The following is a 19,675-nucleotide window of genomic DNA, read 5'->3' on the forward strand; positions in this document are numbered from 1 at the left end:
ACACCAATTCAAAGAAAATGATTATTAGCACATACACTGAATAACCAGACAATTCCAGCTGCACAACTGGAGTCTTTTTAGATCTCCCTCAGAAGGCTCTGTACGCCATCTCTTGGTCTCACCTGGGTATTTCTTTAATCAGGTACTAGCAGTAAAAAGTTGTAATCTATTGAAGTTCCCTGTAAAAAGAACCATCCAGGTGCACTAGATCTGTTGTATCGTCAGTGGTAGAAATCTCAGTTCTTGGTAATGATAACACTGGGACATTTGGACCTTGGGGAGAGGATTTTTGAAGAAGTGGAGCTGAGACTAGAACTGGGGCAGAACTGGTGGACTGAGGAGTTACGTTTGGAGAAATCTCTCTTGGTCTTGCTCTCTTTCTCTCTGTTTCCCTCTCAAACTTTCCATCCATCCATCCATCCATTCATGGGTCCAGTAACATTCAGGCATTAATTTCTATGATGGATTTGTTATTTACCTGTTCTTTACAGTTTGAATTGTATTGCCTCATTACAATATCTAACCAACTGCAATATGTAGCCTAATTGATTGGCTTGTATTATGCTAAAAGATCCTGTGTTACCTTGAACTTGAGAATCTCAGCTCTTTATTTAGCATTATGCAATGTAAATACTTAAGTATTCACTAACCAGCATGCAGAACCAACTGTAGTTTTATAATTCCCTGTGAAGTATCCAATCTGGTGTATGTTTACTAGGTTAAACCTTAAATTAGGCTAGCTAAATGGTAAACCTCAAAGCAGGCCGTTTTAGCATTAAGCATCTTTGTAAAGTTATGCATATTCTCATCACCTATACTAGTGAATTTGCTCTTTCAAACACATTTGTTAATTATAATTTAGAGGCAGATAAATTGGTGTTAAAATTTTCTTGGCATTGAATGAAGTTTTATACACACCTGTTTCTGTTATTGATTTCAGGCAAGTAGAGTAGATGTACTTACTTAAGTAAATACAGTAAAAAAAACAAACAATCAAACAGAAACCATAGAGCTATTTAAAATTGTTTGCTTATTGATTGCTTATAGCATCACTTTGTAATCGACCATTTATTACAACTTCATTGTTTGCCTGTATTATAATATCGTTTCTTCAAATACCACATACTCTTCAAAGTTTGAACATAAATTATAGAGACACCCATTTTTCATTTATATTTCATTAATTTCCCAAAACTCAAGCCTTCTAAAAACTGTCTAAATGACTTTGACTTAAGTTTGATTTTATGGAATTAACGATAATTCTGGCATTAAAATGTTTGAAAAAAATAAGGAATATCAGCACAAAATGTACTTATATTTATGTTTACATTTAAGATATTTTAAGGGAATGTCCTATGCAATTAGGCTATTAGTAAATTTAGCAGCTACGTACAGCAAAGGCATGGCAATTTGAAGTCTAGTTAAATTCTGTCAGTAGGCTAAGAACAGTTGAGCAACAATCATGTTGCTCGTTGGGTCGTCTTTTGAGGTAAGCATTTACAAAACGTATATATAACGCCTTAGCATTAGCAGTACATGACTGTTCACACAGTCTAAACAGACTGTTTCATAATCGGAAATACGTGGTGGGTTAAACGGTTTCTGAAACTACCAAGCTCCAAACCTGCGTGTTCACTGTAGCTTTTTATGGCCCAGTTTTGGTTTTGTTTGTGGTCACCCATGCTCGCGTTATGATTTTTGCTGTTTTCGGTTTCTGCTTGTTAGAAAGTATTTTTAATAGCCAGTAACAATGAGTTGTTCCTTTGCGGCCTTTACTAATACCCTTATATCCCAATTTTACATCCATAAATGTAAATGAAGTGATAAAACTACCAGCATGTCTCCTTCTATACCAAATTTCCTCAGTACAAGGTTGCTTTGCGTTTACCTTGTAGCAAGTTAGCACTTAAATTGCTGAATGTGTACAATGGGATTACTAGCCAATGTTTGTAGTCTGCGTTTTCTTTTTCCCCATAGACACCTGGTATACATGTGTTCTCTTTTTTCCATTAATGGTTGCTGCCCTTACTTATTTGTATTATCCAAAAATAAATAAATTAATAAAAACATTAAACCATCTAGAATGTTGGTCATTGACTTTCGTGCGCAGGCACAATAGATTTGACTTAACCCAGTTCAGCAATTTTTGGTTAACGTCAGTTTATCGTTGTTTAGTGACTATCATGAAACTTGTCCCTGATCTAACCGTACAAGTTGACACCGGTAGTGCTGGTGAACCGATGTATAAGCACCACTGCACTTCCATCTCCAGCGAAGTCGTACGAACTTTTGGCCGTCTAAAAGTTAACGGAGAAGCTCTGGGTGATCTCCCCAGCAAACATCGCCATTACCTGGGCAGAGGTTCACGCTCGATAGCTGGATTCCTTCATTACAGTCGGTTAGGGTCTGACACAAACTAGATTAGACGGCTAAAGGCTGAATTATTACATTTCGGAAATCAGGCTAGAGGCGCGACTGTGGCACGGGAGTCTCCTAAATCAAATCATTATCAAACTCTACTACACTGCCGTCTGCTTTTCTACAAAGACGTACCAAGACATATGGACAACGAATGCAACACCCGGCCTAACGTTTTCTTGTGTAGTAGTGTGCGCAGGACACTTTAAAAAAAAAAACCCGCTATGTTTCTGATTTTTATATGCAGTATTAGCATTTTGGTACTCCAAGAAAAACGAAAATCTTACTCCAAGGAAGATTTTCAGTGTAGAAATTTGGCCAAGCAAATTATGCCAAGGCTAAGCGTAACCAGTCTCAGATAAATTACCAATTATATTTGATATTCCAAGGGGTGATGGTTCTTGATAAATCAACAAAGAATGTGAATTTCAAAACTGGGCAAGCTAGCACAGGATGGGAATGTCAGTAAGCTTACTCATCATCCCTGACCAGACAGTTCATGCATGTTGTGGTCAATAGTCCACACTGTAACAGCACCAGTAGTTTTCTGAATGACTCAAATTACTTACAAGGACTAATTCATTCATAAACAAACTTATCCTAAGAAATATTTGAGATTTACACCTATACCATTTATGCTCACTTGGTCATTACTTACTGTATTCCAAAAGACCAAATCACACCTTTCAGTTCACCTTAAACTTCCTTTTAATGTCATGACCAACATACTGAGCACCATGCTTAACAGTGCCATACCAGATGTACTGCCAAAATCCCACTTTCAGGGTTTCTATCGACATCACCAGCTTTAGCAAGTCATTTTGAACAACTACTGGACATTTGCGAAAAACATATTTTAGACTGGAACACAGTAGTAATGATAAATAATTCTGCATTACCAACAGTACTTAAAACAGCACAACATATAGAAGCTGAATTTGTTATTTAATGGCGAAGCACATAGAAAGTGTTTGGCTGCCCCCTTGTGTTCATAATTTTGTAACCAGAGGGTTCTACAGTAAAACCAGAGCGACGGAAATAAACGCACACCCACAATTTAAAGAAAAACGGCCAAAAGCAAACAGATACTGTTTCAGAACTGTTTCAATACAACCATGAACAAAAATAAATAAATAAATAAAAAATACACTGTCAAACTTAATAAAAATAAATACATAAATAGATAGATATTAGAGAACTGTTATTAATGCACATTGGACAACGCTCACAAAATTCTATCCAGCATAACAATAAAGACCATTATAGATCAAGTTAAAAAAAAAAAAACCACAACATGGTCATATTTAGGTCAACGTATGGAGGTATTTGAGGAGGTGATAATACAACAATGCGAGTTGTGGGGGTCCTTTTCAAGCCTGGATCGTAGTCTTAGTGCTAAATGCAAAGTAGTAAACCAAGATGCCAATAGCAGCAGCCAGCACTTCTGTAGACACCCAAGGGCCACTCCATGCTCCCTACACACACACACACACACACACACACACACACACACACACACACACACACACACACACACACAGAGAGCAGAGATTAACCACCACTGATACACGGGAACATACAGACAGTTCAGGCACATGCTTGCCTCCATCAGTGTGAACTAAAACTGAATCAAACACAGAGGCAAACTGGTGACACTGGCATGAGAAGGTACACTCTGACTATACACTCCTACAAAAATCTATTTATTAGAAATACAAACACGGCATTCGCTTAAATCTAGTCTTAATGTGAAACAAATCTGTTTTATCAGATCTGTGTGGACACACAAATCCTATCTTTTCAGATTCTTTCAAATCTTATCGGATTCGCGTCATTTTAAGTAGTCCTAGATTGGATTTGTGGCCTCTTGGATGATAATGGTCAGATCAGAGTTCATTTGGCTTTTGCCGAATATGCATGCGCTTAGTGTTGTCATCATCAAAACAATGAAGGGCAACAACAGCTGTTTAACTATTATCTGATTACCCAACTGCATATAAATGCATTGATCAGGTCTGCAGTTATCGAATTATTAAGTGCATGCAGCTGCGTTCAGTGAGTATTCAATGAGTATAGGTTCGTTAGACTTAACGCAGTTCCTTGCAGACCTGGCATGGTGCATGCCGGTTAGATTTTTGTCTGAATTACATAAGGTGAAGAGGCACCACACTCCCCTTAGGAAAACAATGTACCTGTGAGCACAGTGGTTTTGCCAAGCATCATTTGAAAGACTCCCTACGGTGCATTTGCACTGCATGTAAATTCATCATCCAAAAATTCACCCTCATTCATGTTCAAGGAGGAGTCGTGAAAAAAAAAAAATGTATGAAAAAAACTGTGGGATAGCAGCCAGCAGGAAACTGACTCACGGCTTTGTAAGAGGACTTGAGCTGCATTTAAATTTCTACAAATTACACAGGGCAGCTGCATATCAGCATGAAAAGCTAGTAACAGCTGTGTCTGGTTTCCCCATTCTTTATTATCAAAAATAGCAAGAATACAGAAACAAAAGTAAAAGAAACACAGCATGGAAAAAGTCTCTGACATTATCAGTGCTCCTGGTGAGTTATTTTCATTGATGGCATTTAGCCGACGCTTTTATCCAAAGCGACTTACAATTTGAGTAAGTGAGGGATAAGGGCCTTGCTCAGGTGCCCAACAGTGGCAAATTGGCGATGGTGGGATTTGAACTGGCAACCTTCTAATTACAAGTCCAGTACTAAACTGCTGAGCTACTGAATACTGAGTCATGTCCCTTAAGTGGTGAAGCAGAGGGAGAATTCCATGCTACATGCAGTGGACCCATAGCGTTAGGGACTAGAGCCCATCCTCCAACTCTTAACTCTGTTTTGTGGGAAAAAAAACAGGACTGTTGTTGGCTGGATCATTTGATTTTTCTCTGAATGTGTGTGATGTTTTCCCCCTTCTCAACCCTGAAGTGACCAACACATGTGAAACCTGCGACAACAATGCTGTGCCCAATACGTGCATTCCAGCATAACATCCATGACAATTCCACTACTGCATCAGTGTCACTACTGTGTTGAGAATGGTCCACTACTCAAATAACATCCAGTAAGGGGTGGTCCAGTGTTTATAAAATGAGCCATCATGAGGGTAGAGGGTGGCTGAAACATGGAACATGGCCACCATAAAATGGGCATAACTGAAAGGAAGTAGTATGATGTAAGGAAGGTGTTTCTAATTAAGTGTTTGAGTACAAATGTTCAATCCTCAATCAGACAGCATATCCAGTCAATGCCACATTGAAGAATGAATAATTTGAGAAAATGCTTAGTTTTCCACTTACTCTGTGATCCACATTGACCGAGAAGAGGGGCTTGATTGTGTCTATATCCTCGTTATTCCTCTGAGCCTACAAGACACGTATACATGTTCTTCAGTGGACATTAAATACTTCATATCGCAGCAAAAGACCGTTAACCTCAGAAGCATTTCAGCTATCACTGACCAACCTTGCGCAGTGCACTGTAGGACTCCTCATCGAAGAATTTGACTTGGTATGTCCCCGAGCTGGCCTGTTTGTGTGGAAGACTCCACGACACCTGTTCGAATATCAAACCAACACATGAAGTAGCAGGGCTTGCTGCAACTGGTAAGAAATCACCCACATAGGAAACCTGGGGAGACTTTAGAAACAATGTATGTCAGATAAAGAATACCAACCTGGTACTTCCCAACATCCTGGCCCCTGGTCACTGGAAACTGCCTTCCGTTGACATCTGCATACAATGCCACACTCTGATGAAAAACAGGAATGTTGTTATTTTACTCATTTAATTACTCATGTTATCATAAAGTATGCCATAAATAACCCCAAATTACTTGTACTCCATTGGCACATGACAAGCTGAGCTCCACAATGAAGACAGATTCGGATGAGATGACAGCATCATTGGTCGTGTATGTTGATGGTCTAATGACTGGATCCAGGCAACTCTCCCCTACACACAGACACAGACACAGACAGACAGACAGACTTGTACGATATCTTTAACTCAGGCAAGTCAATGTCTTTTAGCTATCGGTACTCTTTCAGTCAAACCGAAAACTGGAGCTTGTTAGCTAGCTAGACTTGCAAATGTTGCTTAAATGTGCTGACAGCCAACTTAGCTAACTCAGTCAGTCAGTCAGTCAGTCAGTCCTACAGACAGCCAGCCAGCCAGCTAGATAGATAGATAGATAGATTTATTTATTTTTTTACTAATTAATGTTGGGGTCGCAAAAGCTTTCGCTAGCTATGATAGGTTACTGTTCAAGTGAAACGGTCCAAAACTGAACAGCACAATTAAAACTTTACAGTAAAAAAAAGCAATGTAATATCTATCGCTATACTTGTTTTCAAATTAGGAATTTAATATAGCTGTCTAGCTACACAGTTAGCTATCTATTTAGCGTTAAATAATTAAAAATTATTACCTTTGCACATGCAGACAAAAACCACTAAAATGAGTCCAATCTTAATCATCGTGGCACTGCCTATGTATATCGACCGCTCGGTTCCTCCAAACGCTAGCCACGTTCCTGAGAGAGCACGTCATCGCTGGAACGTCCACGACGTTACGCTATGAATTATGGGACGTTGAGTTCGAGGATTGAGCCGCGCCAAACTTCCTAACGCATCAATAGTTTATATTAAAAATGATTTGCAGAGATTACATGCACGCTTCCAGTTACTACGTAAATATATATTCTAAGCAATACTGCTACTTAACAAAAATATAGTTTCTTTTAACATGTTCATCTTCTGAGGTCACCCCGTAGATCTTTTGTTACTTTTCCTTTTACCGCAATGAATTATGCGCTATGATTTGTATGATTCAATATGGCCTAAATCGTAAAATACTGTTTACTTGTGCGACTTAGGAATTGTTCACTTAGCTTGCTGACATAAATTCACATAGTGCGTTTTAACTGTATGTACTTTTTCGGTGATCTGCAAAAATGTTTTTACTTCATTTTAATTCTACCTTTATCCCTGTTCGTTCAGTGTTGGAGCCACTGCATTCCCCCATGGGGATCAATAAAGGGAACCTTATCTTGTGGTCCAGGCTTAACTCGCACACGTTCGTTAGCAATTTACTTTTAGATTATCAACAATTGATAACTTAATATACTACTTTATAACGAAAAATATATAATTACAACAAGAGGCGTTTAACACGCTTGTGCAAAACAAACCAAAAAAAACAAACAACCATCGCGTCCACTTAACCCTGGTTAACCAGCAGAGTATGGTCCAAGTTGGTTTGATGGTTTTTGATGGCCAACTTGACTGAGCTGCTGGCAAATACAAATAAAAACTTACAAAATGTTGGTTAACAAGGTAAGCTTATCTACTATCTAAACAGCTAAATAATCAGTATGTTTTACTTAGTTCAGTGGTGGTAGTACCATCCAAATAAAATTGGCCAATGTATAAAATTATAAAGTGATGAAAAGAAATGGTGTTTTGGTGCATAAATAACCATAGAAGGTATTTTATCTAAGGGGGGCATTTAACTCCAAGACACAATATCCTGAATGAAGATGTTGACGGGTTCAATTGTTAAATTATTTTATTGCAAAAACAAGCAGGCAAAAAAAAAAAAAAAAAAAAAAAAAAAAACCCCACAAAGAATCTGCAGCCTGTGGTGCACAATTTAGGAAATAAATACCTTCAGAAAATAAATTATTATTTAAGCAAATTAAGCTAGTATGTGTTATGCCGCTACTGACAATTTATATGATAATCATAAATGTAGAGAATGGCACAGATATGCACTAATGTAATATGATCAGGGAATGGGGAATGCAAACTTCTCCACTATTGTCATCAAACCTATTGGGTTACCATGGCATTTACTTTTGTAAGTAACTTCTCTTTTGTTAATAACTACCAACAGACCCATGCATTGTATCTCACTTTCAGAGTGTGTCAGGCCTAATTGTCCTTCTCTAATTCTCAGTCCATCTGTTCTGCCATTTTAAAAACGCCTCTTCCTCTCTGCACTGCCTCGTCTCCCCTGAGAGTTCTGTGGCAGAGAGGAAGACAAGGTCTCAGTGGGCAACGAGGAAGAGTGTGACACTTCGGGTTGCTCGCCAGACTGCTGGCGAGAGAGAAGCTCCTTGAAGACAGAATTCATCTGATGACACACGTCCTGTAAGAACGAAAAAAAAAAACTCACAGTAATTGGTCAAGCAGTTTGGAAATTAGAGGTTATGGGAGCAAAGCTTCAAATTAATATTGTTTTCCAACCTTGTCCACCTCTATTTTCATCTCCTCTCCTAATTCACTGTCAACTGCAGACCTTCTCATCTGGGGACTGTTAGGGGGACAATATATCAGACAGATGTCTTGAAATTTTGCCTTTTAGCATGCTAGAGATGTGAAATTACTCAAGTGGTAGACCGCAGACGTATCTGCTATTATTATTTCGGAAGATAAAGCATTAAAAAGTGGGTTTTTGCTTCCGCACCCTATTGGTTTACGTAAAGCCCCTGGAGAAGTGGCTTGCCGCATATGTTGCCCTGTGGGTATCTGGAGGGTAATTTTGCCTGCATGCACATGGCTGGCACTAACTCCAGACTTCTCACTGGAAACCCTGGGCCTGAAATTGAACACAGACAATCCATATGCACATTTAACCTCTTAATTCTCTTCATAAAGCTAATACACCAAAGTTAACCCAAGGTAACATGATGTACTAAAAGATAAACCATTCTCATCTGTTTAATTTGGAAGAATGGATGCCTTGGTGGTTTCGCTCATACCATAGACGTTATGCGCATGGTACAAACGAGCAGGAAATTTGCACCGTTTGCTGAGGTTAAATCACCGTATGTGGGTCACCCCGGCTGGTTGCTCCACTGTCTGGCTTCCACTGCTGCTCCTCTCTCTGTCTCTGTGATCTTGCCCTCCCGCCGCACTTTAAAGATGAAAAATGAGAAAGAGGAAGGTACAAAAGGTATGAATGAGAGCAATCCAAGGGTAGCTCTTCTGGTATATTAGCAAATTTCTCAGTGATATTGTTCATGGCAGACCACAGAATTGGTATCGAACAGAACACTGATGGGGGTGAAATCAGGAGGATCAGAAGGGGAACGACGTATGAAGACTCACCTTGGCATGCTAATGTATTTATCTGGGATAAGACCTTTTGTGCCGTTCACTTCCCCTCTCCACCAATCAAAGGAGGCTCTGCTGTGAAGTAGGACACGTTCACCCTGTTTGAAGGACAGCTCAGCTGTCGAACGTGCCGTGTAATCAAACAAGGCTATTCCCTCCAGCTCTGCACCATACAAAATGCAGATTCACATTTAGCAACACTTTTGACACTCATTTCATGTACAACCTTGGAGAGGCAGTGAGCTGTCATATGCATTTTTTTTTTTGCTCACCCTCTTTGACTTCTTTGTGCGGTGATGCGTCCGATTCCAGCTCCCCCTCTTCTCCCGCAACCTCACTTTGGGTACAAACATATATCCATGTTTTTTTGCACATCTTTGCACATACTCATGTGTATGTGTGTGGGTGAGATTCTCACATATCCTCTTGTTCAAGTGTCATGCACGTCTCATAAACGGGTCCGTCCAGTTCGCTCTGGCTGGGAAAGATACTCTCATGCTGGGTGATGATGGTTTTGACGATGGCATTGATCTGCTGGAGTGCGACAGCGTCTGCATCCTCAGGCCCCCTGATCAGACTGGGCCCAAAACACACGGCCAGGTTGTAGGGCTGCATCATGTTCTCATCACTGTACTGGGAGACACTATACACACACACACACACACACACACACACTTAGAGCCATGACTTAAATGTACATTTAAGGAATGTTAGACCAGTCCAGCGTTTCATTACTCACTGGTGGAGGAATGCAAAGAGGTATCTCATCACAACAATAAGTGGGGGAGGGTAGGAGAGGATGACTCTCTTTAACTCTGCTACTTTCTCCATCTCATCTTCTGTTTCTATGAAAAAGAAAAGGGGAAAAGGACCCTTTTTTATAACATCCATTTCAACTGTAAAGCAAAACCCACAGTGTCGAATTAACAAATGTTTTTACTCTTACAGTGTTCATCTGTGTTTATCTGGACTTACATTGCTGTAGGTGGCAGTTCAACACCTTTTACTATGTAAAGCACTAGATGAAAAAAAACCAAGGTACATTCTTAGCATGTTTTTGTTGAAAAAAGGAACATTCCTCACGTCCACACGCCATCAACTGGTCGAAGCTGTCTTTAGGGAAGAGGGGATTTTCCATTCCTCTGAAATACAGCTTCAGTACACCTGCCACTGAGTCCATGTCGCATGTCTCATCAGCCAGGGGGTCGTCCCCTGCAGACACGGACATAGCACACACAAAGAACATTGGCCTCCATCATCACTAGCTCACAGTGGAGGAGGAACTCTGAAATGCACATGACCGACAGAGCGGGCTCACATACCTCTCTCAAATGTATCCCTTAGCCGGTTGACCTCTAGCTGGGAGCCTGGCACTCGGAAGATGCCCTCATGGTGTAAGCCTGGTCGAGAAAGAAAGCAAAATAGAGGTGGCATTGAGAAAGGGACCAATCCCGATCTAGCCAAGAATATCTTTTCAGTGAACAATATCCATGGATTATGAAATGAACCTCCGACATGCAGAAACACCCTAAAGCACAAGGCTCTGCTGTGCGTTGTAACCAGACACGTTAATTAATTAAAATCTATCCTCTTTTTACCACTGAGATTGATGAACCTGACGCAGCTCTCCACCACCACAGGAATCGGCTCTCCGGATGCCTGCAGGAGAGGCGTTGAGGCTTAGAAGCGCTGAGAGCACATGCTGGACCATTCTGTGGCTGGCCAGAGAGGGGGTGTACCTGGATGTAAGACAGCAGGTCTCCAAAGAAGGGGCTTAGGCTGGTCTGAGCAGACAGCTGACTCTTCTTTTGGCGAACAGACTTCCTGGAGCGCTTTCTTATGCAAAAAATGTAACTGCGATTAGCACTTGGCCAAGAGACAGCGAAGGAGTCATATTGGAGGAATATATTGATGATTTCAAAGCAGTGCTGTCATGCCATACCACACTGGACTAACAACCTTAATAACTACTCTGTGAATAACACTATGGATTTTTCTATTGACACATCACTAACACTAAAATAAACACTACTGTTTTTTAATGTCTTTATGCCTTTGATCACCCAATATAAGGGTTTTTAAATTTATATTCAGGCAGTAAAATGGCAATTACTTGAAAAAACGTATTGTGTTTATGTAATTCATATCCTTTGCCTTGAGTGTTGTCTCACATGTCAAGAGATTTAAATGACATTTTACTAAAATGGAGATGGATTGGAGCTTAAAGGATAGCCGGCTACTACATAGTACTTTGGTTAAAGTTGTTAATTCTTAATATGAACTCTGTCCTCACCTGGGATGGTGACTGTCAACAGTTCCAGCTGGTTAGGGACAGGCAGAGAAACTAGATTTAGTATCCATTGACAAAGATTTTTTTTAAAAGATAGGTAGACTGAATTTACCTTTTTGTATTGCAACTTTGAGTAGATCATGCCTTGCCTGTAGTTTTGACGCTAAGGAGCCAGTTAAGAGATAGTCTTTAACTTTCTGTGAGACAAAGGGTACACAATCAATAAACATGAGAGCCATTTCCTACTGCCTTCACGTGATACACTGTATGGTCATTCTTTCTTAAAGTAAACTTACCATAAAATAGGAGTTCTCCACTTCTTGCAGATTGGTCCTACGTTTTGCTTGATTGAACTTATTGTTTGAGACTTCATTGGTACTCTCGGGTGATTGGCTGGTAATGTGCTCAGGGGTGGAGCCAAAGACATCCTCATTAATACAGTCAAGCATGGCAGTGTGAGCAACCTGGACCATGTTACTGAGCTGTGATGAGAGTCAACATTGCAGGGTTTGTAACTGAATATTGAACTATACTTAGTTCAATGAAACAATTTGTAATTTGATGGTGCAGTACAAACAATACTATAATATGACTAACATTTACAACATTGAGGTTTAAGGGCCTTGCTCAGGGGCCCCAACAGTGGCAACTTGGCAGCAGTGGGGCCTGAACCAGCAACCATCTGATTATAAGTCAAGCACCTTAACCACTGAGCTACCACTGTGTGTTAAACTGAATGAAATTTTGTGAAAGCACCTCTTCATTTTCACTAGTGACCAAGGACAGCCTAGTCTGCAGCTGCTGGAACCGAGTCTCAAGCTCACTCTTCATCTCACAGTCTGCACTCACTTCACACACCTGCTCAAAACAAGACATGAATGAGTCAGACTGTACAGGATATACAGAATAAACGTACCCACAAACACACCCACCACACACCCACCACACATCCAAAAACACTCACACAAACAAACACACAGACACATACATGCACACATGCACAAGCACACCAGGGCAAATGCTCGCACATATGCCTTCTCTGGTAACCTTTCTTGCACACGCAAATCCACCTTCTCCCCCAACCGCCCACAGTTATTACAGTACTTGGTCTCCTTCATGGGGCTGGTATTGAAAGCGGAGCGGCAGGCAGAAGGTGGCCTCGTGCATCTGCATCAGTGTGTCTCTGTCATGGTTCTGATCCAGGCCCGAGAGAGCACCAGCCAACTGCTGCAGCCCTGAGCCCAGGTTATGGTGGGACTGGGAGCGTCTGGACATGTACAGCCTCAGAACCTGAGACAGTGACTGGTGGAATCCTGCATCACTGTACTACAACAACATGAAGAAAATTATAAGAAAATGCATGAGGAACATTATGCTAATGCAACTTCTGGTCCACATTTACGCTCTTACATGCACTAGCTTCTACGCCATGGCTATGTGGACTACTCACATCGAAGAGGCTGGAGACATCATGCAGGAAGTATTTGTTCATGGAAGCATTGGCAGCTTCCAGGTTGAGCAGATAGTCATTGCGTGCTTTGTTGCACTTTAGCTGGATCTCCTGAACTTTACACTGTCTCTGCACATATGAGAAAACAGCCACACAATGAAACCATGCAAACAAACAAAGCAAAAACCACTGCCCACACGGCAACACTGAAAAAACCCAGGCGCTTACTCTGTCAATTAGAAAGGAAATCTCATCTGAACACAGGCAAATTGCAAAGGGCATGGGCATGCATAGCACAGCAAAGAAACGATGAATAACATTCAAACATGAGAGATAGACATATTCTTATTGCACCTGGTCATACCCAGTTCATTCTAAACCATGTCAGATAAACACAATGTAGTCCAAAGTCAAACACAACCTTTTAAAATTACATTACAGTAAAAGCTTAAAGTTTCCAAAGTGTAAATAATTCCAGATGATCATAAAGGCTACTTTGGCGAAAATGATAAGTACTTACAACTGGAAAAAAGGCTGGCAAACCCTTTGGAATTTAACTTAAAAGGTGATCCTATCATCATATCATTATAACAAATAAAACCTGACATTTAGACAAAAGCAAGGCAAGTTTATTTACAACCCCACATCAGAAACAGTGGGACAGTATGCAAATAAAACATTGCAGTGTTTCTTCAAGAAAGCTAATTGACTTTTATTTCATTGCAAACAGTATTAACACAATATATTCCATGTTTTGCCTTGTCAACTTCATTTGTTAATATACATCCATTGCTGCATTTCAAGCCTGCATCACATTCCAAAAAATTTGAGATGGACGCAATTTAGTGCTAGCAATGAGGTTTAAAAAAAAAACAAAACTAAATAAGGATAAATAATAAGTATAACTTCAAACAAATGATGTCAACATGTGCTGCAATCATGATTTGGTACAAAAGCAGTATCCATGAATACCTGATAAGAAAAGATCTCCAGTTTGGCAACAATGCGTGAGAAAATTAATGAAATTTAAAACCAATGTTCCTCAAAGACTGGAAGGATTTGCGGATTTCTCCCTCTACAGTGAATAACACCATTAAACGATTCAATAAATTGGGAGGAATTTCAGTGCGTTAAGACCAAGGACATAAGTCTCAGCTGAACACTTGTGATCTCCAATCCCTCAGATGGCATTGCACCAAGAACTGTCATTCAACAATGATATAATCACATGGACCTTAGCAATTACCTTAGCGAACTCCTGTCAAACATGACAATACAGAGTTACATTTGCAAATGCCGCAGTTTTATGTATAAACAATCCTATATTAAATACTATGTTTACTTTGCAAAATAGAAGTCTTATGTTAGCTATTTTTGGAAGCAGCATCAACATCTGGGATGGAGCATCATACAGTGGAAACATATTGTGGTCAGATGAATCAGTATTCCAATAATGGACCCCATGTGCCCTTTTCAACCACAGTAACTTTGGCTTGATATAGGATGAAAAGCAGACTTACTTTCTCGATCAGTCTCTCTATCTTCCTTGCAGCGCTCTGTTTCTGTTTCTCTTCCTGTTTGGCAGCTTCTTTCAGTTTGACCTCGGCGGACAGGTACTCAGTATGGTACTGGGAATATGTTTTTAACGTCTACGCACCCAAACGTAACACAGATTAACGGTACGGAAAGCCAGGTCATACTTACAGCCAGCCTATGCTGGACTGGCAGGAGGAGACTATTGCGATACTCAAGGCTGAGTATTTAACCAGCCCAGCCAGTCTGTGAAGTTAAAAGAGTGTACTTACAGTCTGCAGCTCCACCGTTACCTTCAGCAGACCATCCTGTAGCTGAGTGCAGATGTCTTTACTCTGAAGGAAGATAAGCAAAAGAGGTTAATAAAAAGGAGAAACAAGAAATCTTTTATGCATATAGCAAGTCAGTTTCCTCAAATTCAGTTAAGTGTTCTGTCAATGTAGAATTATTTTTATAGTGAAAATGAACTAGTGAGCTTTGGTTGCAAGTGGTTATGTATCTGTATGTTCATAGGTCTGTCTATAACTCTGTGTGTGCGTGCGTGTGTGTGTGTGTGTGTGCGTGCGTGCGTGCGTGCATGTACAATATGGGTAACACCTCAGTGCATCAGTGTTATAAGTATATGTAGTGTGTGAGAGTACTTTTTTTGCCAGGCGCTGAACATGTTCCAGGCAGCGTGAGAGATCCTGAGGTAGCGCAGTACTGCAGCTGTCACTCAGAGCACTGTGATCTTTGCTTTCCTGCCGCGTCTGAGACAACAGCATATGCCAACAGTGCACCGCTGACTGGCTACTAGACTCCTTTCTAAGACACAGAAATTCAAGCAGAAAAGAAAGGAAGTGCGACAGACATACCAAGACAGTTAGAGAGACTACCATGCTTTGGCTATTTAATCTTCATAGCCCTAAGCAATGCCGACAACTAATGCATGGTAAACCTCTTATATATTCACATAAGTATAATATTGTGGACTGTAATCTGCTTTCCATTGCAACACAGCTAATGAAAAAGTATATTAGTTCGAATGTTATGCCAAATACCCTACACGATGGGGATTTGTATTACTAAACATTCAGGTTAAAGAACCTGCTATAAGACAAGCCCTATATAGAGGTGAACTCTAAATGACCTCGCTTTCCCGCGCTCACTTTCTGCTCTTGGAGGTGAACTTGTCGACGAGCTTGTCCAGCGAGCGGGCGTACTCGCTCTCGATCTCGCCCCGCCGGCGCAGGTAGTCACTCAGTTCCTGCAGCACCTGGCTCTTCTGCTCCAGATGGCTATCAACAACTCGCAGCTGCTCGGCAAGCTGATTACGAACCTCTGGGGGGGGGGGGGTTAAGATGTAAGGAGAGCGAAAATTCATTCTCTGCACATAACATTTCATCCTTGTTGATTTTTTGCAAAACACACAAGCTGTCAAATGATGGAAATGTTTGCTTTGTCGTACTCGCTACTTGACTAAAAGTAGAAATGTTTATGTTCTTTTCTAGACACAATATTACTTATCTTTGTACATTATATTTACCTCTGTTCTCTAGTCCAGTTTTTTTAATATGGTACATTTTATTACTAACGAGTGAGGAACATCTTTTAGTTCCTTCATGTTATTAAAATGTTTTATTTTAACAGTTCCTTCTATCAGGGTTTCTTTTATGAGACCACACCTCCTCATGTGAGAACATTGGAATTGATAAAACAGCTCTGTTGCACTCTAATGCGAACATCACTTTTTTTTAATTTTTATTTTTTATAAACTACTTCCTTTTTAAGGACTCGGTTTGATTTCCCTTATTATCCGATGGTACAGATTTCATAGAAGCACAGCGACAATACACTCGATCTAGACTCAGATCTCAGGAGTCTACTGAAATGAGGCTGACACAGGAGGTCATTAAAATCCAAACTATAAGTTTAGAAAGTAAGTCACTGCATCTACTCTGAAATCCAGTAAATAATCAACTTGAGTAGCACAGGACAAGTAAGACTTAACATCTGAACTGGCTAGGGCAGAAGTAGCTGAGGGAAGTGTTCACAAAATCTCTGGCGTGGATACCTCAGCAGGCTACCCATCGCCACACTGAGCCAGTTCAACTCTTCAGTCAAGATTTGAATGCCAGTCTTATTAAAAGCTTTATGTGGTTTCTGTCAGAACTGAAGAATTCAGTTAAGCAAATTTCTATGTTTTAATGCTAAAGCAGATGATTGCCTGCTTTACTCACAATCTGAGAATATATCTATCTAACTGTATTTGATCACATTTGATAAATATTAGATAAAAGGCCAAGTACAAAAATTTGAGCTGTTTTAAGATTATTCCCTGAGTTATCATTTTATTAAAGGTTTACCTAATTTTGCAGCTAATTGTATGTTTATGTGTGTGTTGATTGTTGCAGCTGACTTGTACTGGAGACCTGTCCCTTGTGTTACCTCTACCTCGAACATCTCTCATGAGGGCAGGTGGTAGCTGGATGCATGTTTACATTGTATACATTTATAAATGCATTTTCAAATAGTGATTATGCAAACACTTGAATACAGTATACGTTTGAATCTATACAAGCTTATACACAACACCATTCTGCTGCAACAGGTCATTTGTGAAGGTGACGAGAACATAATTACCATCAGTTAATGAACTCTTAAGTATAAACAGATCAATGGAGTGGTAGCCCATGCATTCCGCTATAGAGCAAGTTAACCTATGACACCTTGGTGTATACTGAGCACTCACCCAGCCACACTTTAGTAGTGTCATCTTAATTTTTGCTCTCATATCCTTACAAATGTATTCAGTGTTTTGAACTTCAAAGGGTTTGAAATTGTTGCAGGTGTTCTATCTTATGGAGCTTGCCTTTGGAGAAGAATGGCCAAGGAAAGCGTGGTGTTTTTGGTCTGCTCCTACCTTTGATCTGTGTGTCGTAGTCCGCACCGCCGACTCTCCTCAGTTTGACGTTGTATGACGACATCGTAGCACTGTCTGCGTGAAACCCTGCATTGAACACAGTGTCCCTTAGGAGGAAAGGCATGAGCAGAGAAGGAGTTCCCTGCACACGGGCTAAACATGGCTGACCACTGTTATACTTTGGTTAGTCACATGCTTTCGGTCATCCAAATAGGTTAGCACATACTGGACATTAACCAGTGACAGCCAGTTGACCTGTCCAGTGCTCCCGGAGACATGGGGTGACTTGCACATCAACATGTCATGTGCACACAGTGGAAATGACTGTGTTGCCCTTACATAAGAGCAAGCAAACACTGGATCGAAACTGAGTCAGTGCATCTTCATGTCATCCTGTTTCTTCCATTACACTCAGTTCTTAGTGCCCTTCAGAGGAGCTAATTATAGTGTACAGAAGTAGAAATGATCTTGTGCTTGTGTGTGTGTGTGTGTGTGTGTTTGAAACTATGGGGGTGATGGATGAAGAGCAACCTAGTGAAAGTAGAGATTATGGAGATACACGTTGTGGGACTATGGAGATATAATTGAATTCGGAACTGAATCAGTTTGATCCGAATGGCCCCAACATGTAATGCTTAATTCTAATAGAGTTGCATATGATGACAGAGTTGCTAAACTGTGCTTCATGTATTTGTCTCACTGTTCTGTGTTAGAGAAAATATTCACCCAGAGGTTATTAGTAGCTAAAGCTTCTACAATAGATCTAGAAAACTGTAGGCACTCATTTGCAACTGTAAATAGGTATGCTTATGTAAGCAACAAGAAAGCACAGTATGAAAGGACGAAGTGAAAGGACAGAAAATGTGTGCTTGCGATTTCCCTGTGCACGCAGTGCTGGGTGCACGCTGTCATGCACTCTTTGGGCATGCATCAGAGGGAAACCTGCAATATAGTGCACTCGCAGTCTCACGTTTCTCACCCTTTGTGTGATAGCTGGTGACAGTGGCCTCAAAAAAGGGAAGAACGCAAGCTTCCTGTGTTAGGATCAGCAGAACCCTGAGCAAATCCTGCTCACTCTCACCATGAGTCACTCCTCCACTCTCTTTCTCTCTATCAATCAGCAAAAAGAAGCAGCTTTCTCTTTTGCCCTTGAATGAAACAGCAGAAAGTGGCACAAAAATAGAACCCATTTGTGTTATTAATTAAAAGCTGATTCCGAATATACGTTCATTCGGCATACCACAGACATATCTTTGCTGGTTTTATTTTACCAGGTACAAATATAGTTCTGAGACTGCTGAAGAACTCGTTTAAAAGCAGATCACCTGTTTGCGGTTTCATAGTCCACAGTCAGCCTTCTAAAACCAAACGTACAACAAAACCAAGCTACCTAATTAAGGCCTTAAAATACCAATTTCTAAAGAGTGATGAGCAGTTAAATCATAGCACATTCGACCGCAAATTTTAAATCTAAAATATAAAGTAAACCTGCAAGAGACTTACCCAGGATGGATCCTCATGTACTCTCACATGGACCTCCAAATATTTAACGATACCAACACACTCCGTCTACCTGCATTAATACGTCCTCTTGCCGTACATCAAACACTCCCTCCCTTACACTCTTTCCGAGACACACATGCTGTCAGAGCTAGCAATACTGTTCTCCCACAGACTGCGATAATGTGAAACACTTCGAGTCCTTCCTCCTCCTCCTCTTGGTGCTGCCCACTCATTCTGACGCAGCACACGCTCTCAGCACCAGAAGCGTTCTTCGCAGCTAGTCCCTCACGCTTCAGCCCCTCACCCACCCCTCAACGCAAGACTTCACACAGCACGGCTAACCCCGAGGTAAGTCATAGCACAAGCCGCTGACAGCGTCAATGTTGAAATAGTGGATACATCCATAGAATTAAGTCGCTGCCAGTAATTCAGCGTTTTGTCAGTAGGGTC

The 19,675-nt window shown here is 40.6% G+C and overlaps 2 protein-coding genes across 3 annotated transcripts; both read right to left on the reverse strand.

Annotated features, from left to right (window-relative positions):
• Positions 1 to 3,108: 3,108 nt before the first annotated feature.
• Positions 3,109 to 6,960, reverse strand: LOC113576307 (translocon-associated protein subunit delta-like). The gene is made up of 6 exons (XM_027008307.2): positions 6,859 to 6,960; positions 6,265 to 6,383; positions 6,106 to 6,180; positions 5,895 to 5,984; positions 5,729 to 5,794; positions 3,109 to 3,893 (listed from the first exon to the last, which is right to left on the reverse strand). The coding sequence occupies exons 1-6, from the start codon at positions 6,905 to 6,907 to the stop codon at positions 3,789 to 3,791; spliced, it is 504 nt and encodes a 167-aa protein (XP_026864108.1). The 5' UTR covers positions 6,908 to 6,960; the 3' UTR covers positions 3,109 to 3,788.
• Positions 6,961 to 8,052: 1,092 nt separating this feature from the next.
• On the reverse strand, positions 8,053 to 19,399 carry arhgap4a (Rho GTPase activating protein 4a). Of its 2 annotated transcripts, none has more exons than XM_035521522.1 (25): positions 19,226 to 19,399; positions 18,702 to 18,832; positions 17,723 to 17,809; positions 15,969 to 16,140; positions 15,462 to 15,624; positions 15,093 to 15,155; positions 14,808 to 14,936; positions 13,288 to 13,416; positions 12,942 to 13,163; positions 12,594 to 12,695; positions 12,134 to 12,319; positions 11,950 to 12,034; positions 11,841 to 11,868; positions 11,287 to 11,383; positions 11,146 to 11,206; positions 10,870 to 10,947; positions 10,631 to 10,759; positions 10,287 to 10,392; positions 9,966 to 10,190; positions 9,820 to 9,884; positions 9,542 to 9,710; positions 9,258 to 9,347; positions 8,898 to 9,029; positions 8,678 to 8,744; positions 8,053 to 8,579 (listed from the first exon to the last, which is right to left on the reverse strand). In XM_035521522.1, the coding sequence occupies exons 1-25, from the start codon at positions 19,240 to 19,242 to the stop codon at positions 8,406 to 8,408; spliced, it is 2,907 nt and encodes a 968-aa protein (XP_035377415.1). In that variant the 5' UTR covers positions 19,243 to 19,399; the 3' UTR covers positions 8,053 to 8,405. The 2 variants fall into 2 exon arrangements, with proteins under 2 accessions (XP_035377415.1, XP_035377416.1); XM_035521523.1 differs by having other exon boundaries at positions 18,702 to 18,870; positions 19,226 to 19,398.
• Positions 19,400 to 19,675: the final 276 nt, after the last annotated feature.

Source organism: Electrophorus electricus, chromosome 22 (genome assembly GCF_013358815.1).
Source record: "Electrophorus electricus isolate fEleEle1 chromosome 22, fEleEle1.pri, whole genome shotgun sequence".
Lineage (NCBI taxonomy): Eukaryota > Metazoa > Chordata > Actinopteri > Gymnotiformes > Gymnotidae > Electrophorus > Electrophorus electricus.